This window comes from Callionymus lyra, chromosome 14, assembly GCF_982586985.1.
Source record: "Callionymus lyra chromosome 14, fCalLyr1.hap1.1, whole genome shotgun sequence".
Taxonomy (NCBI): domain Eukaryota; kingdom Metazoa; phylum Chordata; class Actinopteri; order Syngnathiformes; family Callionymidae; genus Callionymus; species Callionymus lyra.
In genome coordinates this window covers 6,610,287-6,638,141 of record NC_141831.1, presented here as the reverse complement: position 1 = coordinate 6,638,141, position 27,855 = coordinate 6,610,287, and the positions used below count along the sequence as shown (strand labels likewise).

General features: G+C 37.2%; 2 protein-coding genes across 7 annotated transcripts in view; one reads left to right on the top strand and one right to left on the bottom strand.

Moving 5' to 3' along the window:
* The window catches only part of LOC148065867 (replication protein A 70 kDa DNA-binding subunit-like), a 36,010-nt gene extending 30,510 nt beyond the window's left edge, over window positions 1-5,500 (bottom strand). For 2 of the 5 annotated variants that reach the window (XM_087807243.1, XM_087807245.1), the window contains exons 1-7: window positions 5,379-5,500; window positions 4,963-5,010; window positions 4,807-4,885; window positions 4,626-4,734; window positions 4,309-4,397; window positions 4,172-4,234; window positions 228-498 (exon numbers count right to left, since the gene is read on the bottom strand). In XM_087807243.1, the coding sequence (XP_087663369.1) occupies window positions 228-498; window positions 4,172-4,234; window positions 4,309-4,397; window positions 4,626-4,734; window positions 4,807-4,885; window positions 4,963-5,010; window positions 5,379-5,411 (692 nt within the window). In that variant the 5' untranslated portion in view covers window positions 5,412-5,500. The other 3 variants (XM_087807244.1, XM_087807247.1, XM_087807246.1) reach the window with 3 other exon arrangements.
* A 273-nt stretch (window positions 5,501-5,773) lies between these two features.
* On the top strand, window positions 5,774-17,818 carry smyd4 (SET and MYND domain containing 4). Of its 2 annotated transcripts, XM_087807272.1 has the most exons (11): window positions 5,774-5,935; window positions 7,045-7,189; window positions 7,255-7,344; window positions 8,543-8,734; window positions 8,927-9,371; window positions 10,328-10,543; window positions 10,602-10,813; window positions 13,159-13,300; window positions 13,370-13,486; window positions 13,565-13,688; window positions 17,515-17,818. In XM_087807272.1, exons 1-11 carry the CDS (start codon window positions 5,802-5,804, stop codon window positions 17,636-17,638), a joined length of 1,941 nt encoding a protein of 646 aa, XP_087663398.1. In that variant the 5' UTR covers window positions 5,774-5,801; the 3' UTR covers window positions 17,639-17,818. The 2 variants fall into 2 exon arrangements, with proteins under 2 accessions (XP_087663398.1, XP_087663397.1); XM_087807271.1 differs by having other exon boundaries at window positions 8,543-9,371.
* Window positions 17,819-27,855: the final 10,037 nt, after the last annotated feature.

Sequence of the window (27,855 nt, the reverse complement as noted above, 5' to 3'; positions counted from 1 at the left end):
TAGATAGAAAAAGGTACATTATCATTATTATTATATATTTAGTAATGAAAAATAAACAGTACACGCATTTAAATATTTACTATTTTCACATTTTTTGTGTGTAGTTTTTCACATAACCAGGAGGAGAATGAATGTTTTATATTGATCTCAGGAAACTTCGATTCATTTTTACACCACGTTCAACTCGGACCGAAGGAAAAATGTATTGGTTTCAAGGCAGGACTCACTTGCTGACGTAAGGATGAAGGTCAGAGATGGAGATGACTCTGGGCGCTGCTGCTGGAGAGCTCTTGGTGGGCGGTGTTTTGAAGGGTGAGGTCTTCATGGGTGAGGATTTATAGGGTGAGGTCTTCATGGGTGACGTTTCAAAGGGTGATGTCTTCATGGGTGAGGATTTAAAGGGTGATGTCTTCATGGGTGAGGATTTATAGGGCGATGTCTTCATGGGTGACGTTCCCACAAGACCATCTCCTTGGCCTTGGGCGAAAGAAGAGGCTGCTGGGAAGTGAAAAAAGACTTTGCTGAAACATTTGAACCACCTCCTGAAATTGTCATTTATACCTCAAACCAGATTTCTCTCTTTCATTCACACGTTTTTTTTTGTCTTTCGTTTGCCGGCTTTCACAGTCATTCTCTCCTACAAATCACTATATCATCTGCAAACAGCATCATCTGGGGACGTTTGTCTGACTCCTCCCACCTCAGACTATCCATCCCCTTTTTAAAAAAAAAAGCAACTTTAACCTTGAATCTCAACCCTGCCTCCCCGTCCTCACACTCGCCACGCACTACCCTCACATACTTCTTCCGTCCTCCTCGCGCAGTGACACTTTTCTACTCTTCTTTTCGTGAGCGGAAACATATTCCTCACGCAGTTGAACCAACAACTCCTCATGAGTCAGTGTCACTGGTGGTGGGCTCTGCTTTACACAACATGTTCCACATTAGCTGGCGCTGGTGTGGACCGGAGGAGAGGGAGGGTGTCGGCTCACCTCCCACACGAGCGCCCGCAATAATGAGTCAGTCAGGAAGTGTAAAAAATGCTAATTTATTTGACAACCCATTTATTTATTTTTTAAACGCACGCCACGTTTTATAGAACGGAAGAATCCATAAACAATGTTGTGCCGACAGATTTTTTTTTTCTTCTTAGACCAGCTTGACACAGTCAACCCTGGTAAATGCTGAAGTCGAAAAACACAACTAGTGGCAGGAGGGCGTCACTGCATGAATCATCAACACACATTGAGATGGATCTGTCTTAAGTTTAGATTTAGGTGATTGTTTATTTAATTCAAGTTTCACATAAAAAGAATGTGATGGTTGAGTTTACGGTTTAAACTTTTGTTATCTTGTAAATAATCAGAAGGAAATTATTATTGCATTCCATTGGTGAATGTAATTTTTTCCTCAATTTATTTTGATCGTGTTTTTGGAAATCAATCATAAAAGACGGCCCAACAATTAAAAAAATGATTTAAAGGTTGCAAAACAGTTTAGTATATGTCAGAAAAAAATATTTATTTTGACACTTGTAACTATAAAAGACCTATTAACCATTAATAAACACTTCCCTATTTAAATGTAATGACAGTTACTGTACGTTATACTAAACAGTAACACGTGTTCTGCAACACATTTCTTCGCACCAGCAGGTTATTAAACCCAAGAGTGCGTCTTTCACGACACGTGTCTTACGCGTGATATTGCAAGACTCGCCTCCTGGATGAAACAAGGATGTGATTCATCTTTGTTTTGTTCCACAAACATGCCACACGCAGGCTTCAACCAACGTTCCACAGTGAAAACTGATTTCTTTGTTATTAAATTATATAGAATTCAATGTTTCCTACATATGCGAACTTGCCCGTATTCATCCATTAATGTTTACATTGAATTATATTCAACAATGAGTCAAACAACTTAATAAATATTAATATTTGTTTCTTATCATCTATCGAAGAACGCTTATAGACGTTTAATCCGCTGTTGTAAAAATTAACCAATTATATATTTTATTATACATAATTAAAAAAAAACAAATGTGTTGTTTATTTTTTACTGATCTTTCTTCAGTATCTGACTCCAGATCTACCACCACAAACATGTTCTTTCTCTTTATTTCTCTTTGTTCTTGTTCTTATTTTATTTTTATTTTTATAAAAAATTGCTGTATTGCTGTGGCTAATTGGAAAAAAAACGATTTCCCTAAGGAGACCTCCTGAGGGATCAATAATGAAGTTCAAACCTCCACAAGAACGTAAAAAACCTTGACTATGTTTCCGTCCAATTAACTTCCTCAGAACGCACCAAATAACAATTAAACTATTTAGATTGAAGCATAAAAGATCGATTTAAGATGAATCGGATGTGGTCGGGAGGAACAATAGAGCGACAGATAGAGAAGATGTATTGAAAGAACATCTCATCACACGAGACAACATACAAAACCATGATAGAAAAGATCAACATATATAGCATTTTTAAAGCAGGTTAAAAGTATCTTCGTTCTGCTCACGGGAGTCAAACCACACATTTGAGCGACACACTCGAGTGAAGCTCGAGCGAAAAGCACCGATGACTTTCATAATTGCTTCGGAGAACTTTGAGAGATATCTTCGAAACGTTTGCACGGAAATCCACGGAATCGTAATTAGCAAGAGTAATTAGAGAGTGGAAGAAGATGAGATCGGCTGAAGATCAGAAAGTCATCAGCCACATTTGCGGCGATAAAACACTTGTTTGGGTTCTGAGAAGGATCAATTACAGAAGTCACTTCTCTCCGTCCGAGAAGGGACCAGGATCAGAGGATCAGAGGCGAGTACGAGCCTGATGAGCTGAAGAACACACGGCTACATCTTCACCAAAGTCAAATTGACTTTCGTCTTCCCTCCTTCGCGTTTGGTCGAGGCCATTAGGTCCACGGTACGACATGCACACAACAATCCTGCCCACACTGGCTCTCTCCAGCACACACACACTCACTTACACACACACACACACACACATACAATCAAAACACACATGTACACCAAACACTTAAACGCCTACTAGAATTCAACCTTCAGTGTTTGTGCTTCATAACAAAAATCAATGTTAATGCTGAGATGATGAAAGGCCTCGGGCCTCGAAGGTGCTGGAGCTAAAACTAAAGACCGAGATACACGTTTATGTTTATGATGTAATATCTAGAACTCATTAGAGTGTTGAAACCCTCCTGAATATGAAGGACGGTAAATTACTGTATAAATATATGTGTAAATAAATGTATAAATAAAAGTATAAATGTATAAATACATAACAAAATGTATAAATGTATAAATAAATGTATAAATAAAGGTATAAATGTATAAATACATAACAAAATGTATAAATAAATGTATAAATAAATGTATAAATACGTAACAAAATGTATAAATGTATAAATAAATGTTAAACTTGAAGCTAAGATAAACGTGTGATGCTCTTAAGGCAGTGGTAGTTGATCCAAGGCTGTAACCAATCACTGCCTTAGACTGATGTTCGACCCGCCCACTTAATTTGCATATGGACAACCAAATGTCAAAATCACAAAATGTATAAATATCTTAATAAGTAGAAGACAAAATGTATACATGTATAAATAAATGTACAAATGTATAAATGACATTTATTTATACATGTCATTTATCGTCCTTCATACTGTGACACGTGTTGGTGTTCTTTATTGTCTTTAAACGCATTGATTTTTTATTTTAAACATTAAAAAAATACATGTTTTATGTTAATATAAATGTTTTATATTTATGTTAATTCAAAGCACATTTAAATATTTAATTTCATGAGGAAATTAGATGATGAAAAAACACACTCAACAGCATTTCAAGTCAATCCGGAAGAGGAATGTAAAACTTTTGCGGCACGCTTTATTTAAAAAAAAGATAGATGGCACCCCCTGTCGGTATTTATACTTACTTATTTTCCGCCGCTCTAAAGTGACTGAAAGTTCATGGAAGTTTATTTATCTTTTAAGTTTTATTTTAGGGCTTCTGTTCATCCTACTTGTGAAAGAATACTTTAAGAACGTTTTATTTTAAATGTTTTATTTATTTATTTAAAAAAATAACTTTCAAGTCATATAAAAAAAGAGGGATAAAAACGAAATATAAAAACTCATTACAAAGATACTTACTATGGCTATGAGAAGGTCCTGGCGATGGATCACATGCAGGAGATGAGGAGACGCTCGATGAATCTGTAATAATAATAATAATACATGTAGATATGTTGACGGTATTATTTTTACAATAACAAGATATTAAACCTAACCTTGCTTGTATGGAGCAGGATCGCCGATGAGTCCTCCACATTCTTCAGAAGTTTTGATCACCTCCAGATCCAACACTGTCAACACACACCTGAGAGGAAAGAAAACACACAGTCCATCCATCAATCCATCAATCAACCTTGTTTATAAAGAGCTTTAACAACAACAGCAGTCGATACAAAGTGCCGTACAACGACATGAAAGTGCACTAAAACAGCACTAAAAACAGTTCCGGGTCTCATGCTGTGTTAAAAGCCAGAGAATAAAAGATTATGAAAGTCCAGGGTAAAAGAAATTAAATGAAAAAAATTAAAAGTACCTTCCGTCTGCGAGCGTGTTGTTGGTGGATCGTTTCACCATGACGACACAAGAGGGACCGAGCAGACCCTCCTCTGGCAGCTCGTTCAGCTGGGTGGCCAACAGGAACGCTGGAACAACAAATGATGCATCTTAAACTGGTCTTTAATAAGCAAACTTTACATCACTTAATGTGTACTCACAAGCGTAGGAATGAACGCCGTCGCTCATCTTCATTCTGAACCTCGACGGACCCTGGTCGCCTCCGATCTGACGGATATTCTAATACAAAGAAATCACAAGATGTTAAAAAGGTCTTGATAAATAAAACCTCAATTAATCTATAACATTGTCTTTACCAGAAGCTGCAGTATTGGATTGTTGACTGGTCTATCATTGACCATGGCCTGTGAATTAAAAACAAACAAACAATAAAAGTCGTGATTTAAGGCTTTTTTTTGCCTCAACAATAACAACAATATCAACATTTAAAGAAAATTACAACTTAAGACTCTGGGTTTGACATATTTGATAAATATATTTTTGACAACCTGTTTTCTTAACACGGTTCACTCATGGCGTCATTATTTTATCCAGTAAATAATAAACAAAACTGTTGGAATTCTTTATAAAACTGATCTTATCCAGAAGTAAACAAATGTATAAACGCGACACTTGACATTAGCTTTAGAGCTAATCACAAACAAATGCTAGCGTCCACGTCACACACACGAAACGAAACTTAATAAAAAAGTTTTTTATATTCGGCGCTTACTTCAATGGCTCCTTCTGTGAGTCTTACGCTCATATTTACACTTTAAGAATCTATTTGAGTCTGAAAATAAAGGTTTAAAGGTTTGTCGCTCAAAACAAATGACAGCTCTCGCGATAGTTAGGGGGCGTTGTAATCTCGTCAGAACATACTTTCAAAATAAAAAAGGACAGCGTCGAAGTTAGCCGTTGTACTCAATGAATATGGATCAAAAGTCAATAACATACTAACTTTGCTTAATTGTTTTGGAAAACTCTTGCATTCGACTTTAGTTTATGAAAAATGGGGGATTATATGATACTCTTTTCAATCAAATAGATTTTATTTTGGAAATACCCCCACAGGAAGTGGTTTCATTCAAGCCACCGTCAATGCGCAGAACCAGAAGAAGTTTTTAAATTCGTGTTTTCTTTTTTGTTCTTGAAAATGGATCTTCCATGTGTTCCGTGGCAGGAATATTTAGCGCACAAATGGAGTCGACTAGACCAGGACGTCAAAGACAGATTCAAATCACTGCGTGAGGTCGATGATGCGTTCACGTGCGTCTGGAAACTAACGACGTGAGTGTTTCTGTTAATTCTCGTTAATATAAGTAATTTATATTTATAGAGCGCTTTTCTAGACCAGGGTCTTAAACAATCAAAACAAAATATATACTAAAAATATCAAGATAACACCGAGACAAACACAGGAGTCTCAGAAAATCAGGGAAAAACACAAATAAAAGTGTCTTGAGATGTTTCTTGAAGGAGTCAGTAGATCATCAAACACAGATGTTTCTTGAAGGAGTCAGTAGATCATCAAACACAGATGTTTCTTGAAGGAGTCAGTAGATCATCAAACACAGATGTTTCTTGAAGGAGTCAGTAGATCATCAAACACAGAGATGTTTCTTGAAGGAGTCAGTAGATCATCAAACACAGATGTTTCTTGAAGGAGTCAGTAGATCATCAAACACAGAGATGTTTCTTGAAGGAGTCAGTAGATCATCAAACACAGATGTTTCTTGAAGGAGTCAGTAGATCATCAAACACAGATGTTTCTTGAAGGAGTCAGTAGATCATCAAACACAGAGATGTTTCTTGAAGGAGTCAGTAGATCATCAAACACAGATGTTTCTTGAAGGAGTCAGTAGATCATCAAACACAGATGTTTCTTGAAGGAGTCAGTAGATCATCAAACACAGATGTTTCTTGAAGGAGTCAGTAGATCATCAAACACAGATGTTTCTTGAAGGAGTCAGTAGATCATCAAACACAGAGATGTTTCTTGAAGGAGTCAGTAGATCATCAAACACAGAGATGTTTCTTGAAGGAGTCAGTAGATCATCAAACACAGATGTTTCTTGAAGGAGTCAGTAGATCATCAAACACAGAGATGGTTCCAAAGCTTAGGAGCAACAGTCTGGAAGGATTTCTCTCCTCTGGTCCAGAAGCGTGTTCAGGAACCATCAGCAGATTCTGATCCACAGACCTCAGAGCCCGAGCTGGGGTGTAAGTCTGGATCAGATCACTGATGGAAGGTCTGACCATGAATAGATCTGAAAGTAAGAACCAGAATTTTAAAATTATCCTGAAAGAAACTGGAAGCCAGTGAAGAGATTTAAGGATCGGAGAAATGTGAGTTCTTCTACTAGAGCATGAATATGTAATAGAATGTCTGCATCCAGTGTCCAGGATGTGGAGGAGATGGACCGGGCGGGCGTCCAGCTCTGTGCGGACAAGAACGAGGAGGAGGCGACGAGATGCAGAGAAAGAGGAAACTGGAGCTTCAAGTCCAGGAAGTTCACAGCAGCCGCTCTGCACTACTCTCAGGTGACGTCGTCGAACGTGAAGACTTGACTCTCAACCTCATCCCTTCTTTTTCTTTTTCATCTCAGGGAATATGTCTGGCTCCCAGAACCTCTGAGCAACTTTCTCTGTGTTACGCCAACAGATCCGCGGCTCTTTACCGACTAGATCTACACCAGGTGAGCTTGATACAGGTGTTCAAACATACACTTCATATGATCAATCGATTACTTTACTGTATCCATATTCAACAGCACCGGGTCCATATTAAAGACACGTTTTTTAGGTGGCTTTTAAATCATATCTTATATTTGTCATGGTTGTTTTTGGTTTGTATTTTTCAATAAATTGTCAATAAAATGAAACTATTTTTATTTATATTTATTATTAACATGGAGTTATTAACATGGTTTAATCCTTTTTGTTTGTTTGTAGCAATTCAACTTCCTGCTGCTAAAGACCTTTAGCTAGTTTAAAACTTATTATAAATGGTGCATATAAATACAAAATAGTTGCAGGGGTTTAAGAAAATATTTATATACTTAGATATTGAGAGGTATCGATATATTTAACAGCCCCGTGTCAATTCGTTTGGGTGTAATTTCAACTTTCAAATCACATTTTTATTTCTATCATAGTACTTTTATAATATATATTTTATTAAAGTGTGTATGAATTTAAATGGTTTCATTTACAATCAACATGTAAATACTATTATAAATTTTACTTGAGGCCCATAAAAGGCAGCAGTCGTTCAAACTACGCAGCTAAAGAAGGAATGACACCCAGGGAGATCCTGGTGATGACTGAGGACGAGAGGATACAGTGAGTCCAGCAGCTTTTAAAGCTGATGTTTGGACATATTTTGGTTTGAAAACAAATGAAAGTAGTTATGACTTTGTAAAGAGTCATGTGGTCTGTAAATACTACAACAATACTACACATATATACGTGTTACTACACTATCACAACACCAGAGTCAAGTACTCGACAATACTACACATGTATACTTGCTACTACACTATCACAACACCAGAGTCAAGTACTGGACAATACTACACATATATACTTGTTACTACACTATCACAACACCAGAGTCAAGTACTCGACAATACTACACATATATACGTGTTACTACACTATCACAACACCAGAGTCAAGTAATGGACAATACTACACATATATACTTGTTACTACACTATCACAACACCAGAGTCAAGTACTGGACAATACTACACATGTATACTTGTTACTACACTATCACAACACCAGAGTCAAGTACTGGACAATACTACTAATATATAGTGGTTACTACAGTATCACTATATATCACTTTATGTCAAATATGATTTCTGACTAGAAACACTTGTTTTCCAGGAATCTCTCATGGACGTGGACAGAGCCCTGCAGAACTCTTACCCTGATCATCTTCGGCACAAACTCGAGGAGCGTCGATCATCGTGTGTCAAACATCTGTCAGCTGTCACTCACCGCTCAGCTGTCAATCACCTCATACCCACGTCAGAGCAGCCTGAAGAACCGTTGTGTGGGATTTCTCCACGCGCCGAGGTCGTGTTCAGCACGGAGAAAGGACGCCACCTGGTGGCGACGGACGGAATCGCCGCCGGGGAAGTGATCCTGCACGAGGAGCCTTACAGCCTCGTCCTCGTGCCCTCGCCGGATCCGGGCCCAGAGTTCGGATCGGAACACAGACGCTGCCACCGGTGCTTGACAGAAACGTGGAGCCCGGTTCCGTGCGAGGGTTGTAGCTACAGTCGCTACTGTTCCCGCCGCTGTCTGGAGGACGCGTGGCGGGAACATCACGCCCGCGAGTGTCCTCTGACGCCGCGGCTCAGGGCGGCGGGCGTCCTGACTCACCTCGCCCTCAGGGTGGCCTTGAAGTCCAGACTGGAGACCCGAGAGGCGTCGACGACGAGTCCAGAACTGTACCACGAGCAGCCGCACGTCAACGTGTTCCACCTGCTGCACCACCTGCGGTCGCTCAGCGCCAGCATGCGCTTCCTGTGCGCGGCCACAGCGGCCACGCTGGTGGACGCCGCCACGACCCGGGCCTCCGCTGGAGCCTCGGGAGCCAACGGAGAAAGTGATGGGGGCATTGAGACGAGGTCGCTAGGGGGCGCCGTTCTGAGACACCTTCTGCAGCTGAGGTGCAACGCTCAGGCCGTCGTTATGACGCAGGACCAAGGTACATTATTGGATGTGACAATTTTTACCTTTCATTCCATCATGAAAAATATGTACATTTTATTTTAAATTGTTTATTCACTTAACACCCAGTGACGGAAAACTTTATTGACAAAACTTTTTTTTGTTGTGGTGATGTAAGAGAATAAAATAAATAAATGAAAATAAAATATGAACCTGGTTGTTCTTGTGGTTTTCTTGGTAAATACCCAAAACTCAAAATTTAGGTTTACGATGGTTTTTGATTAATAATGTTTTCTTCACCACAACCCTTATAGAATTCAAGAACTTTTGAATGAATGCAGTAAAAGTATTAGTCGATAGTTTTTTGTGGTTTTTCACAAATTTCTGTTGATATTTCCTCCAGCAAATATATCCCTGGTCTGGAAAAGCGCTATACAAATAAAAATTACTTACTTACAGAAAGTAATGAGTAATCTCATTACTTTCTGTACTACTATACTACTTTCTTTAAATAATTTATTTCAATAATTTGTACATTTAAAGGTTCAAGGTATTTGTTTTTATTTTAGTTTAATATTCTTATTATTGCAATAAATCAAAAACACATTTATTACTAAATTCAATATTTTATTTAACGTCTCCTTTTAAAATGTAACATAAAAATGCCACAAGAAAATATTGTACTTACCTTTATAATGTAAACCTATTTTTTAAATATTGTTATTAGAATGTGTTGTTGAAATATACTTGTTGAAAAATAAATAAAATCATATTATTCTCAATTTTAATCAAACAAAACGAATAAATTGAATTGTTTTAATTTAATTTAATACTTGAAAAATATAAATTTTATTAAAAAATGTTCAACATTTTAGATGTTAAAGTAACCTGATGTCACTGATGTGATTCTATATCCATGTTTCTATTTTACACTCTGACTGTGTGGATCAATACTGAAGGTGTTGCATGTGTCTCTGGACTCACCTGTCCCAGGTGAGGTCCAGTCCTCGGTGCGGTCCAGCCAGGAGATCCGCGTGGCCACAGCTATGTTCTCCTCCCTGAGCCTCCTCAACCACTCCTGCCGCCCCAACACCAGCCTGGGCTTCAGAACCACCGGGTCGACTGAGCCCGGCGGCGAACGTGGCGTCGCCGTGACGATCAGAGCGTCCAGGGACATCCGGGCCGGTCAGGAGATCCTGCACTGCTACGGTCAGACTCCACCGACGTTTGGATCTGTCGGATCGTGACTCAAAGTTTCAACTCTCAGGTCCTCGCAGCGCTAGGATGGCGACCCGAGAACGTCGGCGCCTCCTGCAGGAGCAGTACTTCTTCCTGTGTCGCTGCGAGTCCTGCGTCCAAGAAGAAGAAGAAGAAGAAGAAGAAGAAGAAGAAGATGGATCTGAGGAGAGACGGTCAAGGTCGGATCGTCCAGGAAACACGTCAGGACTTCAATGCAGTGAATGTCAAAGTGCTGTTGAAGTAAGAAGCTGCTTTATTCAGAAACTTTATCGACACAGTCTTGTGAACACAACACTGACATTACATTATTGAGTTGTTCAGGAACTTTATCGACACAGTCTTGTGAACACAACACTGACATTACATTATTGAGTCGTTCAGGAACTTTATCGACAGTCTTGTGAACACAACACTGACATTACATTATTGAGTCGTTCAGAAACTTTATCGACACAGTCTTGTGAACACAACACTGACATTACATTATTGAGTCGTTCAGGAACTTTATCGACACAGTCTTGTGAACACAACACTGACATTACATTATTGAGTTGTTCAGGAACTTTATCGACACAGTCTTGTGAACACAACACTGACATTACATTATTGAGTCGTTCAGAAACGTTATCGACACAGTCTTGTGAACACAACACTGACATTACATTATTGAGTCGTTCAGGAACTTTATCGACAGTCTTGTGAACACAACACTGACATTACATTATTGAGTCGTTCAGAAACTTTATCGACACAGTCTTGTGAACACAACACTGACATTACATTATTGAGTCGTTCAGAAACTTTATCGACACAGTCTTGTGAACACAACACTGACATTACATTATTGAGTCGTTCAGGAACTTTATCGACAGTCTTGTGAACACAACACTGACATTACATTATTGAGTCGTTCAGGAACTTTATCGACAGTCTTGTGAACACAACACTGACATTACATTATTGAGTCGTTCAGGAACTTTATCGACACAGTCTTGTGACCACAACACTGACATTACATTATTGAGTCGTTCAGAAACTTTATCGACACAGTCTTGTGAACACAACACTGACATTACATTATTGAGTCGTTCAGGAACTTTATCGACAGTCTTGTGAACACAACACTGACATTACATTATTGAGTCGTTCAGGAACTTTATCGACACAGTCTTGTGAACACAACACTGACATTACATTATTGAGTCGTTCAGAAACTTTATCGACACAGTCTTGTGAACACAACACTGACATTACATTATTGAGTCGTTCAGAAACTTTATCGACACAGTCTTGTGAACACAACACTGACATTACATTATTGAGTCGTTCAGGAACTTTATCGACAGTCTTGTGAACACAACACAGACATTACTTTATTGAGTCGTTCAGGAACTTTATCGACACAGTCTTGTGAACACAACACAGACATTACTTTATTGAGTCGTTCAGGAACTTTATCGACACAGTCTTGTGAACACAACACAGACATTACTTTATTGAGTCGTTCAGGAACTTTATCGACACAGTCTTGTGAACACAACACTGACATTACTTTATTGAGTCGTTCAGGAACTTTATCGACAGTCTTGTGAACACAACACAGACATTACTTTATTGAGTCGTTCAGGAACTTTATCGACAGTCTTGTGAACACAACACTGACATTACATTATTGAGTCGTTCAGGAACTTTATCGACAGTCTTGTGAACACAACACAGACATTACTTTATTGAGTCGTTCAGGAACTTTATCGACAGTCTTGTGAACACAACACTGACATTACATTAATGATTTGTTCAGAAACTTTATCGACAGTCTTGTGAACACAACACAGACATTACTTTATTGAGTCGTTCAGGAACTTTATCGACACAGTCTTGTGAACACAACACAGACATTACTTTATTGAGTCGTTCAGGAACTTTATCGACAGTCTTGTGAACACAACACAGACATTACAGATAAAAGATGATGTATTTATAATGTATTTATTTATTATGTAACTTAATGGATGAGTTCACTGAGAGGGACCGGGATGAAGAGAAGGAAGAAGCATCTCAGTAAAATATTGTATTGGGAAATAAAGAGAATGAAAATAAATAAATAAACATAATGCAAGTAAATGCAAGTAAATGCAAGTGATAATATAATATAAATATAAATGAGTATAAGTTACCATGTTCTGTAAACATACTTATTTTGTAGCTGGATTTTAACCGTCGGACACATTTACTGAATTTATATTCTCGCTTTATATTGATTTATTTTACATTTTATATGTATATTTGTGACTATTAACACAAAGAAAACGTCAAATTATGAAGATGGTTATTGATGGAAGGTCTGACCATGAATAGATCTGAAAGTAAGAACCAGAATTTTAAAATGATCCTGAAAGAAACTGGAAACCAGTAAAGAGTTTTAAGGATCGGAGAAATGTGAGTTCTTCTACTAGAGCGGCTCAGAATTCTGGATGCAGAGTTCTAGCTCTACAAATATTACTTACTTACATCCTTGATTTATATTCCTTATATGTTGATAATTTTTTCGTCATTATTCATGTATATATTGTTTTGTTTTTCAGAAACGCTCAGACGGTGAAGACTATTCGTGCACGTCTATATCTTGCGCTCGTGTCTACTCTGCGTCAGAGTTGAGTCTGAGGCTGCAGGAGATCCAGAGGAACCTGGAGAAGGCGGTGGACCTGCTGGAGTCCGACAGACCGGGTCAGTGGACCATCCACGGCGGTCGTGGAAGATCCAAGATGATCATGTGTTTGTTTTGTTTTCCATCAGACGAGGCTCTGAGTCTGTTGAGTCGCACGAGTGGCGAGTCCGAGCCGACTCTCGCGAAAACTCATCCACTGTACGGAGAGTTGGCCGATGCCACGGCCCGAGCTCACGCCACCAGAGGTTCGTATCATCCACGGGCGCGAGCGACTCGTTTGAATATCAAGAGAATTAAAACTCGTTTGTTTTCCGGGGCTGAAGGCGAGTGGAAGGAAGCGGCGTCGCACCTGCAGCGCAGCACTGCTGCCATCGGCTGCCAGTACGGCCGCGAGAGCGTGGAGATGAGTCGACAACTCTACAAGCTGGCGCAGCTGCACTTCAACGGGTGGGTTCAGTTTCAGTTAACTCGAGGGATGAGTTCACTGGGAGGGAGTGGGATGAAGAGAAGCATCTCAGTAAAATATTTTGAAAGAATCTGCTGAATTAAGGTAAATTAATGGATGAGTTCACTGAGAGGGAGTGGGATGAAGAGAAGGAAGAAATATCTTAGTTAATATCAAAGAAAATCTGCTGAATTCATGTAAGTTAATGGATGAGTTCACTGAGAGGGAGTGGGATGAAGAGAAGGAAGAAGCATCTCAGTAAAATATTGTAAAATAATCTGCTGAATTAAGGTAAATTAATGGATGAGTTCACTGAGAGGGGGTGGGATGAAGAGAAGGAAGAAACATCTTAATTAATATCAAAGAAAATCTGCTGAATTCAGGTAAGTAAATGGATGAGTTCACTGAGAGGGAGTAGGATGAAGAGAAGGAAGAAGCATCTCAGTAAAATATTGTAAAAGAATCTGCTGAATTAAGGGAAATTAATGGATGAGTTCACTGAGAGGGAGTGGGATGAAGAGAAGGAAGAGACATCTTAATTAATATCAAAGAAAATCTGCTGAATTCATGTAAGTAAATGGGTGAGTTCACTGAGAGGGAGTGGGATGAAGAAAAGGAAGAAGCATCTCAGTAAAATATAGTAAAAGAATCTGATGAATTAGGGTAAATTAATCAGAATCAGAATCAGAATCCTTTATTTGTCCCGCGATTGGATGAGTTCACTGAGAGGGGGTGGGATGAAGAAAAGAAAGAAGCATCTGAGTAAAATATTGTAAAAGAACCTGATGAATTAAGGTAAATTAATGGATGAGTTCACTGAGGGGGAGTGGGATGAAGAAAAGGAAGAAGCATCTCAGTAAAATATTGTTAAAAAAAATCGGATGAATGCATGTTACTTAAGAGATGAGTTCACTGACAGGGGGTGGGATGAAGAGAAGGAAGAAGCATCTCAGTAAAGTATTGTAAAATAATCTGCTGAATTAAGGTAAATTAGTGGTAGAGTTCACTGAGAGGGAGTGGGATGAAGAGAAGGAAGAAACATCTCGGTAAAATATTGTAAAAGAATCTGCTGAATGCATTTAACTTAAAGGATGAGTTCACTGAGAGGGAGTGGGATGAAGAGAAGGAAGAAGCATCTCAGTAAATATCAAATAAAATCTGCTGAATTCATGTAAGTTAATGGATGAGTTCACTGGGAGGGAGTGGGATGAAGAGAAGGAAGAAGCATCTCAGTAAATATCAAATAAAATCTGCTGAATTCATGTAAGTTAATGGATGAGTTCACTGAGAGGGAGTGGGATGAAGAGAAGGAAGAAACATCTTGGTAAATATCAAAGAAAATCTGCTAAATTCATGTAAGTTAATGGATGAGTTCACTGAGAGGGAGTGGGATGAAGAGAAGGAAGAAGCATCTCAGTAAAATATTGTAAAATAATCTGCTGAATTAAGGTAAATTAGTGGAAGAGTTCACTGAGAGGGAATGGGATGAAGAGAAGGAAGAAACATCTCGGTAAAATATTGTAAAAGAATCTGCTGAATGCATTTAACTTAAAGGATGAGTTCACTGAAAGGGAGTGGGATGAAGAGAAGGAAGAAGCATCTCAGTAAATATCAAATAAAATCTGCTGAATTCATGTAAGTTAATGGATGAGTTCACTGAGAGGGAGTGGGATGAAGAGAAGGAAGAAGCATCTCAGTAAAATATTGTAAAAGAATCTGCTGAATTAAGGTAAATTAATGGATGAGTTCACTGAGAGGGAGTGGGATGAAGAGAAAGAAGAAGCATCTCAGTAAATTATTGTAAAATAATCTGCTGAATTAAGGTAAATTAATGGATGAGTTCACTGAGAGGGGGTGGGATGAAGAGAAGGAAGAAACATCTTAATTAATATCAAAGAAAATTCTGCTGAATTCAGGTAAGTAAATGGATGAGTTCACTGAGAGGGAGTAGGATGAAGAGAAGGAAGAAGCATCTCAGTAAAATATTGTAAAAGAATCTGCTGAATTAAGGGAAACTAATGGATGAGTTCACTGAGAGGGAGTGGGATGAAGAGAAGGAAGAAGCATCTCAGTAAAATATTGTAAAAGAATCTGCTGAATTAAGGGAAATTAATGGATGAGTTCACTGAGAGGGAGTGGGATGAAGAGAAGGAAGAGACATCTTAATTAATATCAAAGAAAATCTGCTGAATTCATGTAAGTAAATGGGTGAGTTCACTGAGAGGGAGTGGGATGAAGAAAGGGAAGAAGCATCTCAGTAAAATATAGTAAAAGAATCTGATGAATTAAGGTAAATTAATCAGAATCAGAATCAGAATCCTTTATTTGTCCCGCGATTGGATGAGTTCACTGAGAGGGGGTGGGATGAAGAAAAGAAAGAAGCATCTGAGTAAAATATTGTAAAAGAACCTGATGAATTAAGGTAAATTAATGGATGAGTTCACTGAGAGGGAGTGGGATGAAGAGAAGGAAGAAACATCTTGGTAAATATCAAAGAAAATCTGCTGAATTCATGTAAGTTAATGGATGAGTTCACTGAGAGGGAGTGGGATGAAGAGAAGGAAGAAGCATCTCAGTAAAATATTGTAAAAGAATCTGCTGAATTAAGGTAAATTAATGGATGAGTTCACTGAGAGGGAGTGGGATGAAGAGAAGGAAGAGGCATCTTAATTAATATCAAAGAAAATCTGCTGAATTCATGTAAGTAAATGGGTGAGTTCACTGAGAGGGGGTGGGATGAAGAAAATGAAGATCATCTTAGTAAATATCAAGGAAACTCTGCTGAGTTCATGTAAGTTAATGAATGAGTTCACTGAGAGGGAGTGGGATGAAGAAAAAGAAGAAGCATCTCAGTAAAATATTGTAAAATAATCTGCTGAATTAAGGTAAATTAGTGGAAGAGTTCACTGAGAGGGAGTGGGATGAAGAGAAGGAAGAAACATCTCGGTAAAATATTGTAAAAGAATCTTCTGAATGCATTTAACTTAAAGGATGAGTTCACTGGGAGGGAGTGGGATGAAGAGAAGGAAGAAGCATCTCAGTAAATATCAAATAAAATCTGCTGAATTCATGTAAGTTAATGGATGAGTTCACTGAGAGGGAGTGGGATGAAGAGAAGGAAGAAACATCTTGGTAAATATCAAAGAAAATCTGCTGAATTCATGTAAGTTAATGGATGAGTTCACTGAGAGGGAGTGGGATGAAGAGAAGGAAGAAGCATCTCAGTAAGATATTGTAAAAGAATCTGCTGAATTAAGGTAAATTAATGGATGAGTTCACTGAGAGGGAGTGGGATGAAGAGAAGGAAGAGGCATCTTAATTAATATCAAAGAAAATCTGCTGAATTCATGTAAGTAAATGGGTGAGTTCACTGAGAGGGGGTGGGATGAAGAAAATGAAGATCATCTTAGTAAATATCAAGGAAACTCTGCTGAGTTCATGTAAGTTAATGAATGAGTTCACTGAGAGGGAGTGTGATGAAGAAAAAGAAGAAGCATCTCAGTAAAATATTGTAAAATAATGTGCTGAATTAATGGGAAATTAATAGATGAGTTCACTGAGAGGGAGTGGGATGAACAGAAGGAAGAAACATCTTAATTAATATCAAAGAAAATCTGCTGAATCCATGTAACTTTTGGGATGTTTTCACTGATTTAACCTGATTTAAAAAATAATAATTTATCTTGGACAAATGGAAAAAAAGCACTTGTGTTCATTACACAGTGCAATTTCTCAAACACTTGTATAGCCAGGAACATAAACCCAGACCTTGTTTGTATATAGCTGTGCTCATAAAAGCATGAGTCTTACCTTTTCCTCGTCTTCCAGCGGAGCCACAGAAGCAGCTCTCGGCGTCATCATGAAGGCCAAACACCTGCTCTCTCGCCACTGCGGGTCCGGCTGCCCTGAGGTCACGGAGCTGCAGGCCATGGAGGAATGTCTGCGCCAGTAGAATTAGATACGTCATCATGACAATAAACACACTTTTTCATCGCTTCACCATCTTGTGTTTATAAAGGCTTAAGTCACTTCCATAAAGTCAGACTTCAGCGAGGTTTTAAAATCTCGAGGTTCTCTTGTCACGATGTGTCCGTCAATCATTTCGATGTCACGCTCCAGCATCTGACGAGTAGATGAAACGACAGGTGACGTTGATCTCCCCCCGACACACCTTGAGACTTCAAGAGAAGTCGGCTTTCGATCGTCTGTCAGGAAACATTCGTCCGGTCGGTGGAAAGATGCGAAAAGGCGGCGGCGAAGGCTCGCACAAAGACTCTCCTGACCTTTAGGTGGCAGCAGTTATCCTTCCAAACAGTTTAATTTCATGCTTGGATGGCAGGACGACAGCGCTCTGACCGGTGAACCTGCAGTGTCTGCACCGCGTCCTTCAGGGAACAACCTTGGCTCGAGGATCTGCCGTTGAAAAATGTTTTCCTGACTCTGAGGTCGAGATGGTTTAAGTTTAAGAGAGTCGATCAGGTCGTCCAGCTGCAGGTTTGAAGCTCTTTCCTAATAATGATAATTAAACAATGATGGTGATTAATGATGAAGAAGAAAAGATCAAAAGCTGTGAATAAGAAAATAAAATTATTATATTTACTTTATTAACACATTTTATTTCACAATTCTATAAATAAATAAAGTTATTTATAACATAATTCAAATAACAACTTTATTACTGAATATATTGATATTTATCTAAGATGAGCTAAAGTATACTTTCATATTTACCAACCACTTGTATAAGTATATATTATTATATGAAGGAGTGAACGTTAACCAGTAAACCTCTGGAGTTAGATCATGAACGGCTTGTAAAACAAAGATATAACAGCGAACTAACAGCGCTGTGCTTCGGAAAGAATTCAGACAAACGTGTAAACTCTGTGTTTTACTTTCTTCTTGAACGTAAAATACCTCAGTCCTGGAAAGTCCTTCATCTCCAGGTCGTCCCCGTAGACACAGAAGTCGGGAGTCAAATATGTCATATTTTTATTTTGATCGGATCTTTCTTGATTTATTGATTATAATTAAATGTTTGTAAAATAATATGTTTTTTAATTAACGTGAAAATTCCTGACTCATTTTTGTGATGCAATTAAACGTCCGGCCACTAGATGGAAGCAGTCATTACGTCCTCCGAAGCCAAAGGAATAATAATATCCAATTAAATCCTGTTAAATCACAGTGATGACTGAGGACGAGAGGATACAGTCGACTCCAGCAGCTTTTAAAGCTGATGTTTGGACATATTTTTGTTTTCAGTTCTATTAATTCAACCAAAAGTGAGTGAAACAACCACAAGATGTCGTTCGAATTCAGTGTCCCCTAAAACCGTTGAAAGAAAATGTAAAAAGTGTATTAAAATATATTGATCGTATTGTATTATGAGCTGAATATATTGCATCAAATCATATCTAGAGCCGATTAAATCGAACTGTATCGTGAGCAAAATATATCGTGAAGAATCATATCAGGAGCTTTATATATCGTATCATGAGCCAAATACGTCGAATCATTTCGTGAGCTTAAAATATCGAAGTGAACATATCATGAGCCGAATACATGGAATGGTATCGTTCGCTGAATATATCGTATCGAATTGTATCATGATCCAAATATATCGTATCGAATCGTATCGTGATCCAAATATATCGTATCGAATCGTATCGTGATCCAAATATATCGTATCGAATCGTATCGTGATCCAAATATATCGTATCGAATCGTATCGTGATCCAAATATATTGTATCGAATTGTATCGTGATCCAAATATATCGTATTGAATCGTATCGTGATCCAAATATATCGTATCGAATTGTATCATGATCCAAATATATCGTATCGTGATCCAAATATATCGTATCGAATCGTATCGTGATCCAAATATATCGTATCGAATCGTAACGTGATCCAAATATATCGTATCGTGATCCAAATATATCGTATCGAATCGTATCGTGATCCAATTATATAGTATCGTGATCCAAATATATCGTATCGAATCGTATCGTGATCCAAATATATCGTATCGAATCGTATCGTGATCCAAATATATCGTATCGAATCGTATCGTGATCCAAATATATTGTATCGAATTGTATCGTGATCCAAATATATCGTATTGAATCGTATCGTGATCCAAATATATCGTATCGAATTGTATCATGATCCAAATATATCGTATCGTGATCCAAATATATCGTATCGAATCGTATCGTGATCCAAATATATCGTATCGAATCGTAACGTGATCCAAATATATCGTATCGTGATCCAAATATATCGTATCGAATCGTATCGTGATCCAATTATATAGTATCGTGATCCAAATATATCGTATCGAATCGTATCATGATCCAAATATATCGGATCGTGATCCAAATATATCGTATCGAATCGGATCGTGATCCAAATATATCGGATCAAATCGAATCGTGATCCAAATATATCGTATCGAATCGTATCGTGATCCAAATATATCGTATCGTGATCCAAATATATCGTATCGTGATCCAAATATATCGGATCGTGATCCAAATATATCGTATCGAATTGTATCATGATCCAAATATATCGTATCGAATCGTATCGTGAGATGAATGTATCGTATAGTATCGCATTGTGAACAGAATACATTGAATATTGTCGTTAGCTCAATATATCGTAGCGTGTCGTGAGCGAAATACATCGAATGATATCATGAGCTGGATAAATTGTATCGAATCCTATCATATCATTAATCGTACAGTGAGCTGAAAGTATCGTACAGTTTCTTATCACAAGCTGAATAAATCTAAGCGAACCGAATCGTGAGCCGAATACATCCTAACGTATCTACCCTAACAACTAATTGATTGTTGTTTCAAATCAGATAATTAACCAAAATGTATGTTTTGGGAGGGAAATACACAAACACACTTAAGATGCCATCAAAGTCCTCACAGCTGCATCATCACAAAAGTAAAATGATATTGAGACACAAACCCTCACGTAGTATCTCAGTAAATGAGGGGTGAAGGTATAAACAGTGTTTAATGTAAGTATTATGTTAAAACATTGTTTGATTTGGATTCACATCATCCTGTGGACTCTAAGACGAGGCGGAGGGGAAACAGGAAACGGCAACATTTCAATCCCAGCTTGAAGTCGACAAGACCTCGTCAGAACCTGGAGGTCGTCCAACCCGACCATCGCGTCCGCTCAAGGTCGCCCCACAGCTGGTGAACCGGGGCCGACGAGTTGTGAGGTCGGCGAAGGCACCAGACGCCGCAGGAGAGATTCCCGTGAATACTGATGCGAGGGTTTAAGAGCCAATTAGAGGAAAGTCAAACACGGCGTCCGTCCTACTCGCGGGTTGACGGACAGGAGACGGCGTCGGAGGGAGTTTGTTCGTCTTGGATTCTGTCACGACGTTCCCTTCAATGTCGTCGGCAAACAATCCTTTCACGATGAATTTTTAAATGAACTTGATATACAGTAGTAACTCCACTCTCGCCTCTAATACCTCTCCCACTGATTGAGTGCCCTTGAGCCAGAGCCTGTTCACCAAATGCCAAGAGATTTTCTTCAGTACGATCCGCCTCACGAGGACTTCTTCTCTGTGAACATATGGATCATCGATCAGGGGATCAGGTCTCGAAAGTCGTCTTATAAAATGCTCCAGAACAAATGGTTCAAGGCTCGATTACGTTCGGTAAAATTCCTGATGTTCCAATAAATATATCAAAAAATTGAATAAAAACAGGCTCAGAACAATCTGTGATGTATTCAAACTGTAACTGTAGATGAATCTTATTAACAAAGATCAATTAAAGAAGGTTCTGTTGACACACGTGGAAAACTCAAAAAAAAAATCAACTTCTTTTTTTTTTTTTAAATTGTCCTTTTTTCAACGTTAAATCCTTTTATACATCACATGAAAAAAAGTCAACACAATCCTGGGTTAAGAGATTAGGATAAGATCAGGAAAAGATGTTATAGATGTAAACAATTATACTTTCAATAGGAATCTGATGGATTATTATGACGATTTAGATTAAAATCAAGAATTGAAAATACAAAATGACTCAAACTTCCTGATTCAAAAGAAATTATATATTTAATTCAAACTGAGTTGATAAAAATGTTTTTGCCCATTGTGTGTTTTATCTTGGTTTTTTTTCATATGGAATTCTGAGCTGCTCTTGTAGAAGAACTCACATTTCTTCGAAATAACAGTGACTTACTTACTTACTTATATTAACCTCTTAAGACCTGATTCAATGATGCTTTTTGAAATTTTAATATGATTTATTAAGATAAGATTCATGGTATCTGGTACAAATATTGACAGGTAGGAGATCATTTCTTCAGTACCTTAACAATACTTTATATACTGTATATATATGATAGAAGCTGGATTTATTTAGTTACATTGAAATTAAATTGTGTAACCTTTTGATTAAAGCTAATATTTTTTCAGTTTTGTCGACTCATTTATTAAAAGAAAACAATTTTAACACACAGAGTTCTATATTTAAAATTAATTTATCAATTTTTAGTCAAGGTGTCACTTTGATAGCAACAATTTTGAATGAAAATGTTTATGAATTAATCAATATTTAATTTTGATTATTTACTTTTTAATAATGGTAATTCAATGATATTAAGCCAACAAATTCAACATACAAATAATTGAATAAATTATTATACAAAAAAAAAAGTTGAAATATGAAATTCGACCATTTTATTTTGAAATTCTATCGTTTAAATTGATCATTTCAGCCAGTGTTGTTAAAATCTAACACAAAAGCAAACATACTTTTTTTTAAAATCCATTTTAACTTTACTTAACAGTCTTTAGTCGAGAGGAACAAGTTTCCATCAAATTATTTTCCTTCATTCTTTGTTTAATTGTTGACGTACATGATTTCTTTATCTTATCTTATCGCGAACGCTGGCATCTTTATCTGTCGTCAACATGGACGTTCATCCGCCACCACGAGCCGTTAGCAAACCTAGCATGTTGCAAATGATTAGCATAAAACTTCCAAATAATATCTACGAGAACATGTCGAGGATAAAAAAACGTATTCAAAGTCCCATAAAGAGATGAGCAAAATTTTACCTCCGAATTATTGAATGTTAGTGTCTTCTCCTTTACACTATTGTAACAGTTTGTTTTCATGTCTGAACAAGAAGGATCTGTCTTGCCTGCAGTTCATACAAAACTCTGCAGCAAGAATTCTGAGACGCTCTAGTAGAAGAACTCACATTTCTCCTTAAAACTCTTCACTGGCTGCCAGTTTCTTTCAGGATCATTTTAAAATTCTGGTTCTTACTTTCAGATCTATTCATGGTCAGACCTTCCATCACTGATCTGATCCAGACTTACACCCCAGCTCGGGCTCTGAGGTCTGTGGATCAGAATCTACTGATGGTTCCTGAACTTCAGGACCAGAGGATAGAAATCCTTCCAGACTGTTGCTCCTAAGCTTTGGAACCATCTCTGTGTTTGATGATCTACTGACTCCTTCAAGAACCATCTGTGTTTGATGATCTACTGACTCCTTCAAGAAACATCTGTGTTTGATGATCTACTGACTCCTTCAAGAAACATCTGTGTTTGATGATCTACTGACTCCTTCAAGAAACATCTGTGTTTGATGATCTACTGACTCCTTCAAGAAACATCTGTGTTTGATGATCTACTGACTCCTTCAAGAAACATCTCAACACACTTTTATTCGTTCAGGCTTTTCCTTGATTTTCTGGAACTCTCGTGTTTGTCTCTGTGTTATCTTAACCTTTTAAAGTATATATTTTATTGTATATTATTTTGATTGTTTAAGCGTTTTGTGACCCTGGTCTAGAAAAGCGCTCTATAAACATCACTTACTTACAATTGCTGCCATTTATGTACAAACCAACGAGACAAAACACACGTTTTCAAATGTCTTCCTACATCGAGGTCCGTCTCTCAGCACCTCCTCGAGTGTCTCTCCTCTGAAGGATCTCGTCTCCTCTAACCCTCTCAGTTACTCCTCCATGTCTTTTTACTTTAGTACCCCTCCATCTTCCTCTCCACGCCTGATACATGATGCAGAGGATGGTAATGTGGTCGCTACTCGTGTAAAAATAATATCCCCATCGCTCTCTCACGCAAGGTTATTACCAACTATTATGGAAATGTCCGACGGTAAATCACTGTCACTGGCGCCGAGCGATTGTTAAACACGACCATGCGTTTAAAGACTTCACGTGTCCTTGACTTTATTTTGGGAGAGGTTGAAAAAAAAAGAAGGATTCATTAGATCTTTCTAGGTTTAATTTCATTATAAGGGTTTGTGCGAGGAACGTCGAATGAGTGGCGGCTCACGCTCTCAGGTCCCAACGAGGTCAGAGTTCAACTCCAGAAGTACAAAGGAGTGATTGACAACAGGAAGTACAACGGTGTCATCAGAATATCGAACGATATATATAACATGTCAAATGTCAACGTAGCATTTAACGTTTATAAATTCATAATTCATTTCTATATTAAAAGGTTGAATTCGTTTTTCATTTTTTTAAATAATTTAATTAAAAGAATGGATATTTACACATAGAGTTATATATATATATATATATATTAGAATTCAGAATATTGAATTTCCAATCTGTACTAGTAGGATTCCAATTTTACATTTCCAAAAGTACAGATTTGAATCCTACTACTGAACTGGGATCTGAATATTGGAATATATATATATATATGTCACAGCACAGATTGGAATCCTACTAGTACAGATTGTAACTAGTACTAGGTACTAGGACAGATTGGATACAGTACAGTAGTAGGATTCTAATCTGTACTAGATACTGAATATTGTTGTTTCCTTTACACTGTACCACGGAAATAGATTTGAGATTTTCCTCGGACAGATTGCGATTGAAGGTATTTTAATTGCGAATTGTCCTTTGACAAATTTTGATTCCAATGAATTGTGGGAAAATAGTCCAAACGAATAAGGTCTATGACCTGGACCAGACGGCTGTCGCCATGGTTACCATGTGTATTGACAGAAGGGTTATCAGATATCTAGTATATATAAGTAATTCACCTAGAGTAGTCACAGTGACTGTATACTTACCTATGCTGACATTTTAGGTGTGAAATGATTCAGTATATTTTCCAAAACATTTTGTGGTAATCTGAATTTCTCCTATTAGAATTAAAGATTGTCCTGGTAAAATTCCCATTTGTACTAGTACAGATTGGAATTACAATATTCAGATCCCAGTTCAGTAGTAGGATTCCAATCTGTACTAGTAGAGATTGGAATTCACTAGTAGAATCTGGAATCCTACTAGTACAGATTGGAATTCTAATATTCAGATTCCAATACAGTAGTAGGATTCCAATCTGTACTAGTACAGATTGGAATTCTACTACTGAACTGGGATCTGAATATTTGAATTCAGAATATTGGAATTCCATCTGTACTAGTACAGATTGGAATTCCAATATTATGAATTTCAATATTAAGATCCCAGTTCAGTAGCAGGATTCAAGGCAAGGAATTCTAATATTCAGATTCCAATATTGGAATCCTAATATTCAGAATTCCAATATTCAGATCCCAGTTCAGTAGTAGAATTCAAGGCTGTACTAGTACAGATTGGAATTCCATTATTCAGATTCCAATACAGTAGTAGGATTCCAATCTGTACTAGTACAGTACTAGTACAGATTGGAATTCCAATATTCTGAATTCAAATATTCAGATCCCAGTTCAGTAGTAGAATTCCAATCTGTACTAGTAGAGATTGGAATTCACTAGCAGAATCTAGAATCCTACTAGTACAGATTGGAATTCTAATATTCAGATTCCAATACAGTAGTTGGATTCTAATCTGTACTTCAAGAAATATTTTAAGACGTTTTTATTTGTTCAGGCTTTCCTTGATTTTCTGGAACTCCTGTGTTGTTCTCAGTATTATCTTGACCTTTAAATATACTTTATTGAATATTGTTTTGATTGTTTATGCGCTTTGTGACCCTGGTCTGAAGTGTTATATAAATAAAAATCACTTACTTACTTACTTACTTACTAGTACAGATTGGAATCCTACTAGTACAGATTGGAGATCCAATATTGAGATCCCAGTTCAGTAGTAGGATTCCAATCTGTACTAATAGGATTCCAGATCCTAGTGGATTCCACTCGTACTGTGACATATCCATGTCTTTCATGGGTCATAACGAACTGTTGTTAACAAACTGCTCCGTCAGAAGTACAGAATAAAAACCTCTTTAGACGACGGGTCCGAACAGAAGCTGTTTAAACGAGAGATCCTCGTCTCTCTGAGAGCAGACGACTCTAAGTGTCGCCTCACCGGCATCTAAACTGACAGAAATGGCTTTTTAAGTCGATTTCCTTCCCCGTTTCAACTCATAAGTGGACACGAGGGGCTTTATTCTCCATGTCTGGGGCAACAATAGGCCGCTGATGTTCGGATAAAATCCAATAAAAAAGTATTGAGGACGGAGTCGCCTCTGGTGGAGACGAATGTATTTGTGGATATTCTGCAGCATCAGCATCTCTCTGGGCTGCAGCACTAATGTGCAGGAATGACTCGCCGGCGTCGCTCTCGCCGGAGAAAACAGCTTCCATTTGTTGGAACTTTGTCACGTCCAAAAAAAGGTTTCCCATCAGCCCCTAAATGATGATCTTCCTCTTTTTAATTCCTCCTGCATGAAATATGTTCTCCTCGTCCCCGTCGGACTATTTTTAAACCTCCATCTTTAAATAGAGAAGCGTGATGGATACGCACCAGGCTGGATCCACATGCATCAGCCTCACGGCGCTGGACCAGGAAGACGCTTCGCCTTCTTCGTGGAGAGATGGAGCGTCTGAGAGAAACACATGCATCGGATGAGCAGGAGTAGAAATATAATCTTAATCTAATCCTGTATATTCCTGCCATGATAGTCGCTTTGAACTGGTTTGTATTGGATTCTACAGGAAGATATGTTTGAGAAACTTAAAAAAATAAGTGTCTAAATACATGTGGTGGGAAAATGCAAGAGTGCAAAATGTACAGACGATTTACAAACTATTGAAACACATTTACAATCTGTTAAAACAAATTTACAAACTATTTACACAAATTTACAAACTATTGACACAAATTTACAAACTATTGAAACACATTTAAAACCATTAAACACATTTACAAATTGTTAAAACAAATTTACAAACTATTTACACAAATTTACAAACTATTGACACAAATTTACAAACTATTGAAACACATTTAAAACCATTAAACACATTTACAAATTGTTAAAACAAATTTACAAACTATTGACACAAATTTACAAACTATCGACACAAATTTATAAACTATTGAAACACATTTAAAACCATTAAACACATTTACAAATTGTTAAAACAAATTTACAAACTATTGACACACATTTACAAACTATTGAAACACATTTAAAACCATTAAACACATTTACAAATTGTTAAAAGAAGTTTACAAACTACTGAAACAAATTGACAAACTATTGAAACAAATTTACAAACTATTTTCACAAATCTACAAACTATTTAAATAAATTTACAAACTATTGACACAAATTTACAAACTATTGAAACCCATTTACAAACTATGGACACAAATTTACAAACTATTGAAACACATTTAAGAACTATTTAAACATATTTACAAACTATTTAAACATATTTATAAACTATTGAAACCCATTTACAAACTATCGACACAAATTTATAAACTATTGAAACACATTTAAAACCATTAAACACATTTACAAATTGTTAAAACAAGTTTACAAACTACTGAAACAAATTTACAAACTATTGAAACACATTTACAAACTATTGAAACAAATTTACAAACTATTGACACACATTTACAAACTATTGAAACACATTTAAAACCATTAAACACATTTACAAATTGTTAAAAGAAGTTTACAAACTACTGAAACAAATTTACAAACTATTGAAACACATTTACAAACTATTGAAACAAATTTACAAACTATTTTCACAAATCTACAAACTATTTAAATAAATTTACAAACTATTGACACAAATTTACAAACTATTGAAACCCATTTACAAACTATTGAAACACATTTAAATTTTTTTTTAACACATTTACAAACTATTGAA

Excerpts from the sequence above, each read along its gene's own strand:
- smyd4 (XM_087807271.1), top strand. The coding sequence starts at position 5,802 with ATGGATCTTCCATGTGTTCCGTGGCAGGAATATTTAGCGCACAAATGG. Across the intron at positions 10,814-13,158 it reads AATGTCAAAGTGCTGTTGAA|AAACGCTCAGACGGTGAAGA; the intron begins GTAAGAAGCTGC and ends TTTGTTTTTCAG. Across the intron at positions 13,689-17,514 it reads GCGCAGCTGCACTTCAACGG|CGGAGCCACAGAAGCAGCTC; the intron begins GTGGGTTCAGTT and ends CTCGTCTTCCAG.